Source organism: Lethenteron reissneri, chromosome 30 (assembly GCF_015708825.2).
Source record: "Lethenteron reissneri isolate LAM-NWPU_2019-01 chromosome 30, ASM1570882v1, whole genome shotgun sequence".
Lineage (NCBI taxonomy): Eukaryota > Metazoa > Chordata > Hyperoartia > Petromyzontiformes > Petromyzontidae > Lethenteron > Lethenteron reissneri.
This window is the reverse complement of record NC_083808.1, coordinates 12,115,073-12,133,998: the sequence shown is the minus strand read 5'-3', so window position 1 is coordinate 12,133,998 and position 18,926 is coordinate 12,115,073. Positions and strand designations below refer to the sequence as shown.

The 18,926-nt window shown below is 47.0% G+C and overlaps 1 protein-coding gene across 1 annotated transcript in view; it reads left to right on the top strand.

The window, feature by feature from the left end:
* LOC133349529 (dynein axonemal heavy chain 3-like) overlaps positions 1 to 18,926 on the top strand; it is a 622,240-nt gene that overhangs the window by 10,421 nt on the left and 592,893 nt on the right. The window contains 1 exon segment of the mRNA XM_061563065.1: positions 1,856 to 2,000. Coding sequence (XP_061419049.1) covers positions 1,856 to 2,000 — 145 coding nt within the window.

Here is an 18,926-nt window from a genome sequence, read left to right as displayed (position 1 = left end):
CCGGTGGCACTTCCGTTTGAAAATTCGATAAGATAACGTTTAATGTTTTCCAAAAAGCCTACAAAACCTGCCGGGGGGGGGGGGCGGTTGGGCAGGCAAATAGTTTACCGAAAAGCCATTGTAATTTAATAACCTCACGTCAAACGCATGTCTGCAACAAAGCAGCCTCTTTCATTGACTTGCTTCCGCGGCAATCGGTGTGCGTTAATAAAGGGCTGAGAGAGAGAGAGAACAAAAAAAAAGCGGGCTAGTTTTTTTCTCCAGAATTTCTGCCATTCTTCCCAGCCCTGTTCCCACCACTGAGACTGCATTCAAATCTGATTTGGACTGCCTCGTCTATCGGAGCGTACTTTATCTTTTTTTGTCCCCTCTCTGTTTCACCATTCAATCCCACATTCATCGGAAATAGCAGCATTGTAACAAAACCAAAAAAGGGAACGGGAGAGGGAGGGGTCATGTTAAAACAAAGTGTGCAGTGTCGTGGCACAGAGCAGTGCACGGATGTGTGTGTGTGTGGGTAAGCTTTACGAAAAATAGACTTGAGGTAGATTCGAGGTAGGCTGGCCACGGTGGCGAGATGTGAACTACCTCACCTGGTATCGAGGAGGTCGTGGGTTCCATCCCGACTGTATATTGGGAGTTTGAATGTCTCTCTCTCCATTATACGTGGGATTTTCTCTAGGTCCTCCGGGTTTTTCCCGCTTCGTTTAGAAAAATGCGTTTAGAGTATTTGGCTGCTATATATTTACACGTGATAAGCCACTTAGTTGGGCTATCATTTATGCCAGATCGCTTCTGAAAATGAGCTATATAGCTCAGTGGGCCTTACCGGGTAAAATAAATAAAAGAGTGATTTAGTTAAACATTTAATAGGAAATGTAACTTTTGGTAAATGTTAACTTCTGGTAAGTGTTACCTTTTTAGGTCACCTTTTGTCAGAGCGTGTATAGGAATACTATTAATATAAATCCCACATTTCTGCTCCGTGTGAATAATGTAATACAGATCTGGTCACACACACACGTCTACCATATTTTAATATGCGCCCACAACTTTTGCTTAAAATACAAGCGAGGGGGTGGGATGGTGTACGTTGTAATCCAGAGGAAACGGAATTCTAATGACAGAATAGGCAGTTGCAAGAGCGATGGTTTGTGACATTTATCTTCGTCTACTCGATGTCATTACCTTAGTTTGGCCCTTAGAGTCGAGGGCATTTCCACGTACATTCTAATAATCCGAACTATGTCAATTTGACTGAGGATGCTCATCATCACCTGAGTTTTGAAAGCATTTTTTTTAATTAAAATACGTATTATTCATGCACTTACATTCCTTTAAATCTAGGACATAATATAGCACTGGTTATGCAATGGTAATTTAATTACTAGATGCAATGTTCTTCTCCACCCGAATGTTTTCTTCCTTTTGTAAGGTGTTTTGTTTAGAGTTTTTATATGACTATTCCTTACAACGCTATAAGTACACTTTTTTTTACTAAAAGCACAACTAAGCTCAGTTTCCTACCATTTGGAACTGCATGTATAGCAGTGAGGTTGAGCGTTCAGGAACCTATTGAGACGTAGGGATGTGTGTATATTGTCACTGACAGTCGTACATCCCAGCGACTGAAACAAAACAACGGTTATTGTTATACATTTGCCTTTTATTCCCTCTGTTTTCTTGGAATGGCATCAGTGTTTGTTACGGGAGCTCAACCAGAGTTCAGCGACTGATGAAACCCTGCCCTTCAGAGGTAACCTCCTGCGTGGTTCAATTCTGAGCGGGGTCGAGGAAGGGCGTGCGGACAAAAACTGGGACGCGTCGGATAGACCGCGTCGCTCTGCGTGTGCAGGCAGCGCGGAGGCAGATGAGGACGACGGAGGCCTTCGTCACGACCAGGCCACGGTGGCAGCCCTCTCCGTTGCCTTCCCGCCGTCGACGTTCTCCACGCGTGGTCTCTCGCGGCCCAGCACCCCGCCCTCCCCACTCCTGTGCAGGTACAACGGCAACAACCACAACAACGACTGCCGTTTGCCACTGGGTGGCGGTGACGTCACCGCCACTGTGCTTGTGCCAGGCTACGTGCACCTTGAGGTAGCTCACCCCCCCGCCGCACGCACGCATCCCGCCCGTGGCGATGATGAGAACTAAAGCAAGTGGCTTTCCATGGCCACAAACTTCATTTTCAGATCGTGGTGCGTGACGTGTAAGAGTCAGGCTGGCGCAGAGCCCTTCACGGTACAGGTGGGTTTCCACTGGCTATTTGTCGAACTAAGGAAGTGGTGATGCCAAGGAAACTGGTACTATTTGGACACGTATGTCGGGAGGACAACAGGGAAATTAAATGTGTTTTGGAAAAATGGGAGGAACCACAAAGAGAGGAAGACCTAACAGAGAATGGCTTGACGACTGAAACGATTGGAGCTAGAAAGAGGTGCACTACTTGAGCATTAATGACACAAGACAGAGAAAAGTGGAAACAAATAACGAAATGTGAGGTGGATACCTACGGGCTATCTCCCCATGGATCGTGATGTTGATGATGATGATTTTCCGAACTGAGCCAGAACCAAACCCTAGCCCTCACAGAACATCTGAATATGGCTCGTGGGGGCCGAGCAGGGCCAGAGGGGCGGGGATAATCGTATTGGTCATTGCGTGTGACGTCAGTCGGCGCGGCGCGAGTTCTGCAGCGGAAACACGCAAACTGGCGCCTGGCAGTGGAGATTCGGCATTGGCCTTTGCTCGTCGTGGCAGGCAACGCCTGTTATAAAGGTTGTGGGTTCGATGCCGACTCTCATGCGTGTATATTTGGCGTTTGCGTGTTCTCTCTCTCCGTGGTCGCGTGTATTTTCCCCCAGATCCTCCTGTTTTTTCCCTCCACATTCAGAATAAATATGTGTTCAGAGTATTTGGCTGCTATACATTTCCACGTGATGAGCCACTTCGTTGAGCTGTCATTTGTGGCCAGGTCGCTTCTGAAAAGAGCTATGTATATATATATCAGTGGGCCTTACCTGCTAAAATAAAAAAATAGTTTAATCCTTTAATTGAATGAGGTGGTACTCACTCATGGCTTAGAGATCAGAGACGGGAATCCCACTTCCCCATTGAGCCAATTTCTCCAGAATAACCACTGTTGACCTCCTACAAAGTGACATGCATTGCATGGACCCGTGAGGCACGATGGGTTGAATTGGCCCCATGACCAGAATTTGACTTTCGAACTAATCATTTTGAGTCACGCGCTCTGCAAACAGAACCGCCGGCTGAATGGCATCGTAAGAGGTTTAACTGAATAATTGGAATGTGATGGCAATGGCTTTATCATCACGTGATGAAGCCACTTTGAAATTAATGTAGCGTTCCAGAAGGACCCGTCTAATGAGAGTGTAACACTGCTGCATTAAACATTCAAATCAAATCTTCAAGTCATCAGTACACTTGGTATTCGCGGAATTTGTACAGCGCAGGGCAATCACGAAGGTGGTATGTTTCACAGACGAGTATCGTCTGCGGTAGTTTCACAATATGGGGGGCGGGGGGGGGGCTTTGTTGCTGTCTATTTTTTCACAACATCACGAAATGTCCACTGTGAAACAGACACTGCGTGTTTTCTTGGTGAATACGAGCACTGCCCGTGCATTTACTCGGGATACACATCCGGGGTGGAGGGAGAGTGGGGCCAGGGGCCAGGCTTGATGTCAGCACGATTCACGAACACGACTTAACACAGTGGGATGCGGCTGACCTGAGATCGCGCAGATAAGGTCACCTCTGCACACGTGCACCTGCTCAAGCGGCAGCCAGGAAAAAACTTTTTTTGTTTATGATCCAGTATAACTTCCGCAGTATTAACCAGGTGCGGCCACTGGTCTCGAACCACGAAGTTCTGCGACAGGCGGAAAACGCGCTTCCGCTCCGCTGGGTCAATGCCCACATTGTCTCGGCATAGCAATTATATCAGTTCAGTCACCTTGCTCAATGAACCCACCGTTGATGCTCGTCTCAACCAGGTGCTATCGGCTGCTCGTGCACACGGCAGTCCCAACTGCGCATTTCACGCTCACCGTGCGCACTTGGAAAGGCGAAGCCGCAAGCGTTGAAATTGCCTGCTCACGTGACTGCCGGTGGAAGGGCCTTCATGAGAGAGAGCGTTCCAGAGCCCCTCCAGGCAGTAATTTGTTCTGCTCTTCCACACGGGCCAAACGTTTTAGAAGAGGTGGGAGTAGCCGCATGCAACCTGCTGCGTGGACAGAGGCGTGGTGAGTTGTCGACGCTTGCACCGTGGCTTCAGCTGTCACGCCAGGAGATTAAACAAGTCCATTGTCTAGAATGTGTCACGCGACCAAAGTGCATGTTGTTATTATGGGAAGTTGTTGCTGCTTAGGAAATCAGAATGATCACTGGCAATAGCGACTGATCATTACTACTATAATAGCCCAGAAATGTGTGTAACGCGCGTGACGTCACTTCAAATGCCGCACCCCCCCCCCCCCATCATCTATCTTCTTCTATCTATCTTCTATATAAAAGTAAAACATTGTGGGTTTCTGGGTTTGTGTGTGGTCGCACGCTTGGCTCTCCAATGGTGGGGTTTACAGAAAAAAAAATAGCCAGGCACCACGCCATAAGCCCCACGGTCAGCAAGCGCTAATCCTTTTTCACATCCGTCAACTTTAAATTAGTTTAAATAGCGATTTACTGCGATTTGTGTGCACTTTGCTTCCATTTATTTATTTTCGACACGTGCACGACCATACCAACTCACGCGCCTTTGGTGGGGAGGATGGCCCATGCCAAGTCACATGCCTTCGGCGGTGGGAGTGAAGGTCGCGTTAAAAATCCTATAAAAATACACTAAATGCTCAGGTAAATTCTTCACTGTCTCATGTCCCCCCCCCCCCACCCCGATACTGCAGTTATTACTACTATACAGTCGGTAGATGCTACCACCATAGGCCGTAAATATTACCGCAGAGCGGCCGGGGACATCGTGCCTGTGGGGGTGGGGCATGGGTAGCACCCCAGCCTCAGACTGCCAAGGTGCCACCTCGACCGGTTGGAAAATCTAGGCGAGGCCGAAGGCTCTGCACGGGACTAGGCCTCACTACGCCACTTTGTCAGGTGAGTACTTTGTGCTATACAGTCGATAAATAATGCTATATTGTCAGCATGTACTACTGTAGTGATAGCACGTACCACCACAGTCGGTATGCACTGCTGTAGTGATAGCAGGTACCACCACAGTCAGTATGCACTGTTGTAATCATAGCAGGTACCATCACAGTCGTTATGCACTGATGTAATCATAGCAGGTACCATCACAGTCGTTATGCACTGATGTAATCATAGCAGGTACCATCACAGTCGTTATGCACTGCTGCAGTGAAAGCAGGTACCACCACAGTATGCACTGCTGTAATCATAGCAGGTACCACCACACTATGCACAGCTGTAATCATAGCAACTACCACCACAGTATGCACTGCTGCAGTGAAAGCAGGTACCACCACAGTCAGTATGGACTGCTGTAATTATAGCAGGTACCACCACAATATGCACTGCTGCCATCATAGCAGGTACCACCACAGTCATTACGCACTGCTGTTACATTTTTAAGAGTAGTTTTGAAATATTTTAAGACCCGGGCAACGCCGGGTACTTCCTGCTCGTTAATTATAAAATAATCATGAGCGGGTGGATTTTTACATTCCCCCAGGTCGAGCGGAGAATTTTTTTTATGCAAATTCGCTTTAAATTTGACGATTCTTTATTGAAATATTATAAAATAAGTAATTATACTCAGCAATAAAGTGCTTTTGCTGTCTTTATGTATTTCTTCAGCACTTGAAACGTAAGGTAAGTCAAATTTTTGCTTTTAAATGATAATATATACATTTCTCCGTGATTTTCCAAATATTGTATCAAATTCAAATTAATTTCAACCCCAGTGAGTGAAAGCAGAAGAACATAAAGTATCAGAGCAGTGATTTTGAACTAATTGAAGGTCAATTAAATACAGTGCTACAGTGACATGAAGTGACGTGTTTTATGATATAGTTTTGTGCAAGAATCACTGCCATTAATACAGTGCTACAGTGAAATGCAGTTAAGTGTTCAAAATATCGTATACCGAGAAATCTTGCAAAGTCCTTAAATTCATTTTTTTAAGTTAAGAAAAATTAATTTACGTGCAAAAATTCCTATAAAAAATTAAATCACACAAGAACACGGAAATGTACATCTTAATATTACAGCTTCCGTCCTAGGACGGACAACAGGCTAGTTATGAATAAAGGAACAGGTCCGACATACCCGCCACTCAGGTGCTTCCTCAAAGTAAAATTAAAATGAAATAATGTGCACAAGTATCTTGCAATGCAATTCAGTGAGCCTTGCTGGGGATGCAAATATGTATTCATAGAGAAGTAGACCCGTGGTCAGAGTGCTCGACTCACAGTGGAAAGGTTGTCAGTTTAAATTCCGCTTGGGGATCAACACAGCCCACGATCCCTCTGGGATTGTTTGGCGTGAAGACACTGGCCCCTTGCCATAGAGACGTGGAATTGCAATCACTGACATTCAGAACCTGTAAAGGGATTAAGCATTGCTGCTTGTTCAAGTGAGATACTATGGAATTCTACACGATAAAAAATATGATCGTTAAATGCGTCGTTGTGGACAATGTTAATAACCAAATAAATAACGTCCAAATAAATGAAGCCATTGGCCTGCACTGCCGTCTGGGAGTGCCTCCTATCAGCATTGGTTCGATGCAAGCGAATTATTGGCTGGTTTTGACATGCAGTGTCTCATCAGCAATCGGGCTTGCTTGAGCCAATGCTCATTGATTTCCCGATGTTTCACAAAAGGACCTCATCCAAATTACTACCTTCCTCCGTACACAACTTGAGTGCAGAACCTTGGTACATGACATACATACACGACCTATGTACACACCCTACCAACATAACCTACCAACACAACCTATCGACACAACCTACCAACACACCCTACCAACACAACCTACCGACACAACCAACCTTCGCTGAGTTGCTTGGACACGAGGAATATGCCACAAGTCACAGTGTGACAAATCTGTCAAGTAATATCGAGCTTAGTCTTCATTTTCAACAGTGTGCATATTTCATCGGCTCAGTAATTCCTTGGAGCCTTTGTGTTCAGGGCCAGTCGTTGCGACCGCATGTATGTGCGTATTTAAGTTCGCACGGTACATAGACACCCGTGCAGCTGCACCACCTGCACCATCGAGTGTGCAGGCGGTGCAGCTGCACGAATGCCCACGGGGCAAGAAGGCCCAGGTGCCGTGCTGCGAAGAGTGGGTGACAAATTGTACGGGAGCGCGGGGGAGCATTTAATTCCTTGCACCAGGGTTCGTGCCAACCACGCTCTGCCGCTGCTCGGGGCTGTGCAGCGAGCAAATGACTCACCACGTGTTCACAGGGAGGGACACGGAGTCTGCATGGGTGCCCCGCGACATTGAAGGTGCAAAGCAGTGGCTGTGCAGCCGTCTGTAATAATTATTAGAGCCCTAACCCTAGCCCTGACGACGATTCCACGATTCAAGCTCACGTGCGCAAATCTGCACACTTTTCCTGCCAGTCATTTCTTATTGTTGCATAGACGTGTCCCTTCACAGACAGGCACACAAATACAAAGATCCCCAATTCGCCTTTACAGACTGTTGGGGCAAGTGCTGTTAGCGAGCACCTATGAAGGCTGGAATGGTACACACCTTTGTCTCCCTAGTGGCGATGTGTACACACCGCACCAGGTACTCATATGAGACTGAGTCGACCTAGGAGAGGCCCCAGGACCGGTTCCGATAATCGTCACTGATGTTGGCAGCGAGCGGGAAGCGAACCCGGCTTTTCTAGGTTTGTAACGCAGCGCGCCAACCCGCTACACTGCCGCTCACAAAGACAAGCACACACACACGCACACACACGCACACACGCACACGCACACACACACACGCACACAAGCACACACACACACAAGCACACACACACGCACATACACACACGCGCGCACACACGCGCACACACACACAAGCACACACACACACAGAAGCACACACACACGCACACACACACACGCACACACACACATGCACACAAGCACACACACACGCGCACACACACGCACACGCGCACACACACGCACACACACACGCACACACACGCACACACACACGCACACGCACACACACGCACGCACCACACACACACGCACACACACTCACACACACGCACACGCTCGCACACGGACACACACACACACACACGCACGCACACACGCACGCACACACACACGCGCACACACACACGCGCACACACACACGCGCACACACACACACGCACACACACACACGCACACACACGCATGCGACAAAGGTCTTTTGTGCATATCCATGGACTGTCAAGGACCTGGTGCTGTCATCAAGTCGCTGTCAAGTGAGCGCCGCATGCACCAGCGTGGCGTGACGTCCACCGCGCGCGTCTGGCCACACGGCAACAGCGGCTCACTCACGAGCTGTCCACCGAGCGGGAGCATCGCCATCGCCACCATCGTCACCACTGGCCGAGCAATCCACTGCTGAATAAAGGGCTCTCCCCAAGTGGTCACCGTATCTGAATTATTTTTAAAATAGAGCAAGGACTTAGCTGGCTGCAGGGACATGTAGCTTCATGATTTTGAAATAGAACAAAGCCTGAACAGACTGTAGGGACAAGTGCTGTTAGCGAGCTCGCGAGGGGGTGTGTGGCCGCCTTTGTCTCCCTCGTGGCGACGTTTACACACCGCACCGGGTACTCATTCGATGCCGAGTCGACAACGAGCCGTCTGGTTCATGCGTACGAGCTGCTTCCTCCGCTCCGTCTCGGCAACGCCGCAACCCTCTCGGTTGTGTTCACTCCCTTGGCTTCCACTCGACCGCTGACCGTCACCACTCATGGTGGTGTCCCTCCTGCCCAAGCTCACTTACTTTTCTCAAGTCAACGTGATGCGCCCCAACTTGAGTTTGTTCTGTGATCTGTGCGTTCGCGTTGCTGTTTCTCATTGTAATTCCGAGCAGTTCCTCGTCTATGCTTCTTTGTGCACTCTTCAGGCTTGCTTTTTTATTTTCTTTGTCAGTGCCCATATTTCTGATGCATTTGTCACAGCAGACAGCGCACACACGGATTGCAAAACTTCCTCTTTAAGGCGCATTCGTATGTTTCTTTTCATGATCCCAAAGGCCATCCGATGTGCTTTGATCCCAGTCTAGCTCAATAACCATCCCAGAAAACATGGATTGTTGCGCCAACGTCGTATGCGTGCTGGGATTATTGTTGTTTGTGAGAAATAACTTCAGTTTTTTGTTCGCAATCTCATCGTACACGACTCGCTTTCCTCATTAGTCATGTGCCCAAACGATGCAGGCTGCCTTACAAAGTTATTTTATGATTTCCTAAATTAAAATAATATCTAGATTAAAAAAAAATCTATTCAAAACCCAAAAAACACGGACATCAGCGAGGGAGATAGAAATTATCCTTATGGCGGTACCTCGGTGTACCAAATAATACAGAATGACCGAGGACAATTCAATATCATATTTCTGGGACACTATTTTTTCCAGGGGTGTACTTAACTCCGCGACTGGGGTACCAATCAATCCGAAATCAGTGCTACTCCGCGATGTCGAAACGCCAAACATCATCATAACAAATCCGTTATCGAAAAATGCTACTTTGAAGAGTGCATCGTGTACAGCTCGTCGAGATGAGTCGATTGCCACATTCGCCGACCATCAACAGACTAGAAATGACTGCATCACGGACATTATGCGAGAGCCGGGGTATTATGGTACCGCCATAATGTTCAAATGTACGAACGCAATCTATCCTCGAACGTGGTGCGGTCTGGAGCCACTTGGGCCCACTGCCCAGCCCCAGTAGAGGGAAGAGGGGTTAGGAAGGGGCTTAATGTAACCAAACAAAAACAGGAATTAACGTAAGCGCAATATCCAGGTTTATCCTTCTTGGTTTCCCCTTGGAGCAACGGATACTTGGAACAGCTTGCACGGAGATTGCACGAAAAATGAGAAGAGAATAAATATTAGTCGGGGAGCCGGGCAAGGGGATACACTCTCGCCAACGTGATTCACACTGATCGGTCGGCGATGCTTTGAGAAAATGTGCGCTTGGAAATGTTTTAAGGCGTAAATATAAATGGGGGATTAATATTCACTCAGCATATAGCTGGGTCTAGATTTCCATCTATCGTGTGGATGAACCTGTGTCTGTGGGATCTGGAGGAAACCAGTTTGAAATATACACGCACACTCAGACGCAACAACAAAAATAGCATTCACAATTCAACAAGGCACTTGTGCCAGGCTAGGTGAACTTTAAGGTTACGTGGATTGTCATGGGGCCCTTGGCAGCAGGTCACACAGACTCGGGTGTTTTGGAGTTCAGAGACTTCTCGGTGAATGGCAGATTCACCAGCTGCACTCCAAAACACGCCAATCCCAAACAACCTTTGGGGCACAGGGAGTCAGGAAGTTTATAAACAAGCTTTACCCTAATGCAGTTCTCTCACAACTCAATCTCTCCGACGGAACGAGTTTTAAAGAGAGCTGACCTGAACAGCACTCTGTCTTTGCTGCAGTGCACAGGCAACTGACTTTTAAACTGCTTCGTCAAATGTGTTTGTGCCAAACCAAACTTTCCGGTGAAGCTGGTATAAAATATTTTGTTTACCATTTTGCATGGCCCCTTTGTGATATCTGTCATCACGTTAAGCTGTCAACTTTCTCATATGCCATAGGGTGGCACTGTATTGAGAGCAGAGTTGAGTGGTTTTTTTGTTTGTTAGTGATGAATATATTCGTCGGTGAATCGTTTAAATTTATTTATTTTGTAGTTTGAGTCAACGATAACTCCGTGTGGACAAAACAAAAAATCGTCGAGCGTGACGAGTTGCGTGAAGACGCAGGCTGTCATCATTATTTAGTGACGCTTTTAGAGACCGCAGTGCGCTGAGAAGGACCAACATTGGCAATTGGCCATACGCGTATCTGTTGCAAGCTATTCGGTGATGCCGCTGCCGCTGCTGCGTTGGTAGTGGTGTACAAACACCCACCCCCTCGTGTACCATTCCAGCCTTCATAGGTGCTTGCTAACAGCACTTGCCCCAACAGTCTGTAAAAGGCGAAATTAGGGATCTTTGTATTTGTGTGCCTGTCTGTGAAGGACACGTCTATGCAACAATAAGAAATGACTGGCAGGAAAAGTGTGCAGATTTGCGCACGTGGGCTTGATGCGGCCTTAAAATAAAATAAAAATAGGTGGTGTTTTAGGCAATGTCCCTTCCCATTTATGTGCCATGAAGACTAAAATAAATACACGATGAATTTAACACTGATTTCGAGCACAGTTGGAATGTTATTTGTTCAAGTCTCATCCAGGTGTCACTTCAGTCCATAATTATTTTGGATCTGATACAATGAATACTGCTTGTGTGGAAGATCAGTGGTTGTGTCTTTGGGGGAAATTGAGTCCCGTCCATAGGTACGTGGAATTTCCCACACTGTCTCAAAAGCTACCGATAGAGACAGGCAGGCGACGTTAAGCAGGTAGACAACCATCACCGTTGACTTGAAACGTCGACGCTGCCACGCTTCCTGTATTTGGCACTTTTATTTGCCCGTCGTCGTCGTCGTGGTCTAACAGAGACGAGTGGAGCAGAGCGCCGCGCTCGCACTCGCGGCAGCAGCAGCAGCGGTCTGTGCCGCGCACAGCCGCCGTCGTCACGTCCAGAGCATCCAATGCCTAATTTCACCCCAACTCCCACTCGTGTGCCCTTTTGTTCCAGCCTTTCACTGAGCCGAAGCTGCCCATCGCGTCGACACTTTCTGAAGAACAGTGAAGCCGTGATAAAGTGTTCCCCAAACTTTCACAATACAGCATTCTCTTTGTCATCACCTCTCTCTCCGCCGTGTTGTTGGCGCAGTCGGAGTTGGCCGCGCGGCTCGGAGCTCTGACCGTGGCTCATGCGCTGCGGTGAAGAGCACTGAGCCAGCGCAGTTGAGATTCCGCTTCTGAGTTTTGGGTCACGACCTGCGATCGCACCGTGTTCTCGTGCGCACCTTCGCGAGGATGTTATCAAGGTCGCACTCATTACACACAAAGTTATTGCCACAACACCTTGCTGATCTCGTCAATGAACATAAACCATCACGCGAACTCCGGTCATCCTGGCAGTGGCTTTTGGCTGGGCATCGAATAAAAACGGTCACTGCATCGCACTTCCAGATGCGCTCCTGCGGAAGTCTGGAATGGTCTTCCTTCTGATATAATGAAGCCACTGGAGCTATGCACTTTTAAATCAACTAGATTGAAAACTCATTTCTTTTGAACTGCTGTTTGTGCTTAGTGTGTTGTCCTTCCCCCCCGCACCTCCGATTAGCAGAGTTGCCTAGGGTACGGTACGGCAGAAGTTCAACATACATACACCCGCAGTTGGCTATGTACGGTGCAAAAGAAGTTCAACGTACATACACGTACGTATTATCTCAGCCTAGTATGCAGTGGCCTGCGCGAGATCAATCACGTTAAATAGTGCTCCCATATACCTTATCCTTACTCGCAATTTGGCGTTAGTGCGTGTATAGTGACAACACAAATCAAACCGCTCTTTGTATTGCGCGCCTGGCCAGCTGGCACCGCTGTTTACTGAAAGTTGGAACATTGTGTTTTTCAAAACCTGGTTTAGGATTAAGGACAGAATCTGTCCTCATCGGCGATCGCTAAAACGCACTTCGCTTCGGTGGGAAGTTAATGGTGGTGGGAGGAGACTGGTGGGGAGCGGTGGTGTAGCGGTTATCGCACTGCGCTACGAAACTGGTGAGCCGAGTTCGATTCCCGCTCACGGTCAACACCAGTAACGATTATCTGAACTGGCCTTGGGGCTCCCCTAGGTGGACCCAGCCTCAAATGAGTACCCGGGTGCGGTGTATAAACATCACCACTGGGGAAACAAAGGCGGATGGGCGTATTATTGGCCACCCACCCCCTCGTGTGCCATGCCGGCCTTCATAGGTGCTGCTCGCTAACAGCACTTGCCCCAACTGTCTGTCACAGGCTATGTGGGGGATCTTTGTATTTGTAGACTGGCACTCGGCATAGGCATGTGCCGTTTCCAACACTCGATGAGAGCTGCGGGGTTGGAGATTAATGCGACAAAAAAATACTCAACGTATTTATCGATAATAATAAAAAGCATATAGTGGGGTGACGTGCTGTGCTTCTTCCCTTGGTCACGGCACAGAGAGAGAGAGAGGCCGGATAGGTCCACAGAAGCCGATCGAGATGTCAGTGCTGCCCCGCTCTTTTGAGTAAAAGGAACACTCTGACCTGATTTCATCAAGCAACAAATCCGGTGTTGTTTGAGAAATATTTCCCGCGGAATTTTTTTTGTCGAGTCGAAGCGATGCGAACAATCAACACGACAGCGGGCATTATGGTGGAAACGGTTTAGCTTAAGGAGCTGTGACACTTAATACAATCGACGCTCAAAACAATGCATTCTGATGCCTTGTATTTAATCAGCCGAGAGCTCACTGAGATTGCAGAATTTGACGGACTGTAATTAAATACAGACCGTTACAATTAATGTGCCATTACATTGATACACAATGGCTCACTCTGTACAAACGATGTCACACCTCTGTGGCGTTCACTTTGTAACTATACCATGTTTCCTGACACTGCGTCGGCGGGTGGTGAACAAATAACAACAACAACACACCTCATTCGTCAATGACGTGAACCCTAAAAGTAAAACAGTGCGCCTGATCGGTGACGTTTGTGGCAATGGGCCCTTCGGCTTCACAGCAGAGCCATGATCTCCCTCCACTGCCCGACACGTCACCTATATTATATATTTATATATCCTTTGCTTTCACAGCGGTTGTTATTGACGGTCGCGGCGAGTGTTTGCGCCTTTTTATTACGAAAACAATTTGGGCTCGTCGAGCCGATGAGCGCAACTGCATCTCAAGATGCCGTGCAAATGGGGCCCGACATGCCCATCTCGGGAGCAAGGCTAAGAGCTGGGATTTATTTTTGAGGGGGTCGGGGGGTGGTGGCGGGGGGTTGCGGTTATTGTTGCGGAGAGCATGGGCGTGAGGAGTAGGCGGCTATAATACACATTACCTCCGATTGACACGGTTGGCTGCGTACGGTGCGAAAGAATTGCAACGTACGTACATACGTACATAGGGTAAAAGCGATGACAGCATTGGCTATGACTACGACGCATCATGGAGAGGGGCAGTCAGTCGCGGCTGAAATGAGAAGAGGGAATCCCTACGGCTGCACAAAGGAGAGGGAACTTGCAGCCGAGACACCGATGAGGAGGGAATCCCAAAGAGAGCGAGCAGCAGGGAAGAAGGGATGACCTCCCATCGAGCAGACACGGCACTTTGACAATGCCCCCCGCTGGAATTACGAGGAGAGGCGAACCGGAGCAAGAGGCTCAGTCACTGGCGTGCTGACCACCGGGGTATCCGGCCGCCCTTCACACGACGATGACAGATTTCTGCGCGTCCCCGCAGAAATTGCTTTTTTTCATGTCCCACTAAAGAAATGGACGCAGAGGCAGAGTTGGCACAAAGAGACGCCCTCTTGTCTCGGTCCGAGGTTCACAGCAATGCGTCTCAATCTCGGCCCAGCAGCTGTTTGGTCAGCACGTTTTAGTACAGGCGACCCCGTAGGACACGAAGCAAAAGAGAAAAATCAAAGGGACTGCGTTGGAAGTGATTTTACGAGGCTGATTGAAAAGTATGTGGCCTGACGTCAAGCTTACCTGGCAAGGGTTGGTGATACAACAAGGGATATTGATACCGCAAAAAGGAGATGTTGAGTCAAAGTAGATGATGGCAAAAAAACTCGGGTTACAATATTTAATATAGCTGCATTACAGTTGCAGGTTGGTAATGCGCACAGTGTCCATGGATTCAGAGGCACAGGAAACGTACAGATAAGCAGGAAGGTAGCCAGAACCGGCGCCAACAATTGCCCGAGCTCTGAGGCATTCTCTTGGGATGTTTGGCCACGCATACAAGGGTCAAACACTCATCGATCCCATGCGGGTGGAGTCCAACTTTGCTGCACCGCGTTCTCTTGGCAACCTCGACGGCCACAGTGCTGGATGACAGAGGCCACTCGCATAGCCGCCACTGCCCAGCTATACTCGCTTTACCAGTGTTTTACTGGTGTTTCACCTGTGTGTTTTACCTGTGTTTTGTCGGTGTTTTACCTGTGTTTTACCTGTGTTTTACCTGTGTTTATCAGTGTTTTTACTGGTGTTTTATTGCTATTTTACCGGTATTTTTATTGGTATTTTTATCAGTGTTTTCATCGGTGTTTCTATCGGTGTTTTACTTGTTTTTTTATCGGTGTTTCCATCAATGTTTATCGGTGTTTTTATCGGTGTTTCTATTGGTGTTTTAACAGTGTTTTTATCGATGTTTTATCAGTGTTTCTATCGGCGTTTCTATCGGTGTTTTACCAGTGTTTTTATCGGTGTTTTATTGGTGTTTTATCAGTATTTTATCGGTGTTTTCATCGGTGTTACCAGTGTTTTTATTGGTGTTTTATCGGTGTTTTATCAGTATTTTATCGATGTTTCTATCGGTATTTTACCAGTGTTTTTATCGGTGTTTTTATCGGTGATTTACCAGTGTTTGTATCGGTGCTTTTATTGGTGTTTTACCAGTAATATTATCGGTGTTTACCAGTCTTTTTACCGGTGTTTTTATAGGTTTTAACCAGTGTTTTATCGGTATTTTATCGGTGTTTTACCGATTATTTTATCGGTGTGTTATTGGTGTTTTACCTGTGTTTTTATTGGTGTTATTATCGGTGTTTTACCGGTGATTTTATCGGTGTTTTACCAGTGTTTTTAACTGGTAAAACACCCATAAAACACCTGTTTTTTTTGCACGTGTTATTTTGAAAATTTTGACATAATGTAAAAATCCGGAGACTTGCCGAAAAGAATGGAAGATCGAGGATAAATGTAGAGAAAACTCACGCTTTCCAGACCTGGCTGAAAGTGACTTGCAGACGATGCTAGGGTTAACGAATCACCTGTGAGAAAATATCTCTTCCTCGTGACAGCTGCTGACCCACACCCTGTGATAAAGAGCTTCATAGCTCATTGGATTCCTCCTCCAGTCTAAATAAAGATCCCGATTCTGATTCTGAAGTGACTTGTTCCGTGAACTAGTCTTTCGATGAGCAAGACAAAGGGTGCTTCTGAGCGCTGGTTAAAGCCCGTGACAATTATGGCCCCGAGTGCGTTGCAATTGAAGGGGCCCGATGTGAGAAAAACAATCGCATGGTTTCACCAAAGGTTACCCGACAGCGCCACCAGGTCCACCGATAATTATACAATCATTTGGCCATTGAAACGTATTTAGTGATGAATCGGGCTAGACGACGCTGAGGTGAGAGCACTTGACTCGCAATCAAATAACAGTCAGTGGTCAAACTCTGCTAATTGGAAGAAAGAAAATGACAACCGCTTTGTGGGAAATCAGTTGTAATAATTCTTTGGGAAGACTTGCCCAATGTTTGAAAATGTGGAATGCCCATTACTTCGATGTGAAGTGCCATCACTGGAGATGTGGGTACTTGCCCAATTGCTTGTTTTGAGCAGAGGAGACACTTGACTTGCATCAGGGAACAAAGTGGAAGTCCTCAGGCCTGCGAAGAAAAAGTGTGCAGCGATGACGAGTAATCTTCACCCGAAATAAATATCTGCACAGGGTTTCATTAGGGGGGCCTCTCATGCAATGCTGAACCTAAAACGTTCAAATGGTTTTTGGGCAGTCTTCGTAATTAGTAGAAGTTATCATGGCCGTCGGACTCCATTGTCCAGGAGTGCCAACATAATTCGTAATGACCGAGAGGGCACAGATAATGGATGTTTGTGGCTCAGCTTGTGTGAAGGCCAAAAATTTGGAGGTAATGCAACACCGGTGCTTCTGTAAACCAAGACCGTCCGAATTTAAGAGAATTCTCTATTCAGCTGTAAATCAATGTTGGTGAAATGAAAGGGAGGCTAATGTTTGGTTTGTATTGAGGTTTTTTTTCCGTCGTTTTCTGTGTGTGGATAATGTAGCATGAGATGGTGCTCATTTTAGTTCATTTATGTTCCAGGGTCTTGTTTAGACAGTTTTCCTTCTCTGCTAAAAATGATAAGAAATGAGAGAGCGGTTTTCACTTCGCTGGAAAAATACGGGCGAAAATTGAGATTGCTTGTGTTCCGAGAAATCTGGTGAACATTCTTCTGCCGGCTGAGAGTCGCGGGTAATGCAATTATAATGTCCATTACAGACACATTGTGTTCTTCTGGTAAATAACGCATCACTGTCGATACAGATCCAGCCGAGTGCACAGCGGACAGTGGTTAGTGCGCACATCTCACATTTGAGCAATCTGAGTTCGAATCCCAGTCAGGGGTTGACTCAGCCTGTCTTCCCTATGAAGTCAAAAATGGATATTCTCGTACCCGTGATAGGAATGTTGAGTAATACTACTGCGTAGGGTTTCTCAGTTCTGCTGTATGTAGTTATGTATATTGAACTTATTTCGCACCATACAGAAACAACCGTGCTAATCGGAGGTGCGGGGAAGGACAACAAACTGAACACAAAAATCGGTTCTAAAGAAATTACTTTTCAATCTAAATGTAACAGTGCATAGCTCCAGTGGTGTCCCAATATCGGAAGGAAGAGCATACCAGATGGCCGCAGAAGCGTATCTGAAAGCGTGTGATGTGGTGACCATCTTTATTCGATGCGTTTCGAGTTAAATACTGCATAGCATTCGACACAACGTTTGACTTTTCACTGTCAAGAAGTTTCCGGCACGTGGAGCGAAACGTCGGACATCATGTCGAACAACACGCGGTACGACCTTAAAACGCATCGGAGAGGCACATCGAATGTCCACCATGGGGGCCCAAGGTCCTGTGAATGAATGTACCTGTGAATGTACATGTGAATGTCCCTGTGAATGAATTTCCCTGAGCAGTGCCCCAAACTGCTTTGAGCGAGCAGTTTGTGAACCACTGCGCCACCTCGCCCCGCATGGAACGCACGCGATCGTATATCATATACCGCGCAGACACAACCGTTAATTTTTTTTATTTCTTTAAGTTCACATACGAAATATTCAACATATAAATAAGCCAAGATGCACCACACAGGGACATTATTTACATGCAGCTCTGCTTTAATTTCAAGTTGATGCATGTTATTTACTGAAAATTACAGAGATGATTTATTTGTGTTGTTGCCACTTAATAAACTATTAGGTATTCACGTCGAAAGTTTTCAATTTAATTACCGTGAACTCAATTATTGTTTCCTGGTTAAAATATAAGCATTGTGCTTTTGTATGCGAAGAAAAAAAACTAATCAACCTCATACAAAAAACAAATCAGATATTTTTCTTGCTCGTACTCATTTCCATTGTTGGCCCTGAGCCAATTGGAGGCAATTCCACATTCTCCTTGCCAAGATCGGCTCTCACCACAGATCACTGCCACTGCTGACTTCCCACGAAGTGGTATTTCTTTTCATTGACCCCGAGGCCACTGACTGGGTCGGCTTTATCAACTTCAGATCCAGGGATTCAACCCACAACCTTGCACTGCGTAGGCTTTCGCGATTGTGCTCACAGCTCTCCAAGGCGTTTGAATTCAGTTGCTGAAAAAGCTCCCCACTTGTGGTGCAAAACGTCGGACAACTTGCCGACCAAGTAACGCCAGCGCAGCCCGTGAGAGTTCACAGTTTCCCGATTGCGCTCTGTGCCACAGCGCTATCCATCTTTTTTTGT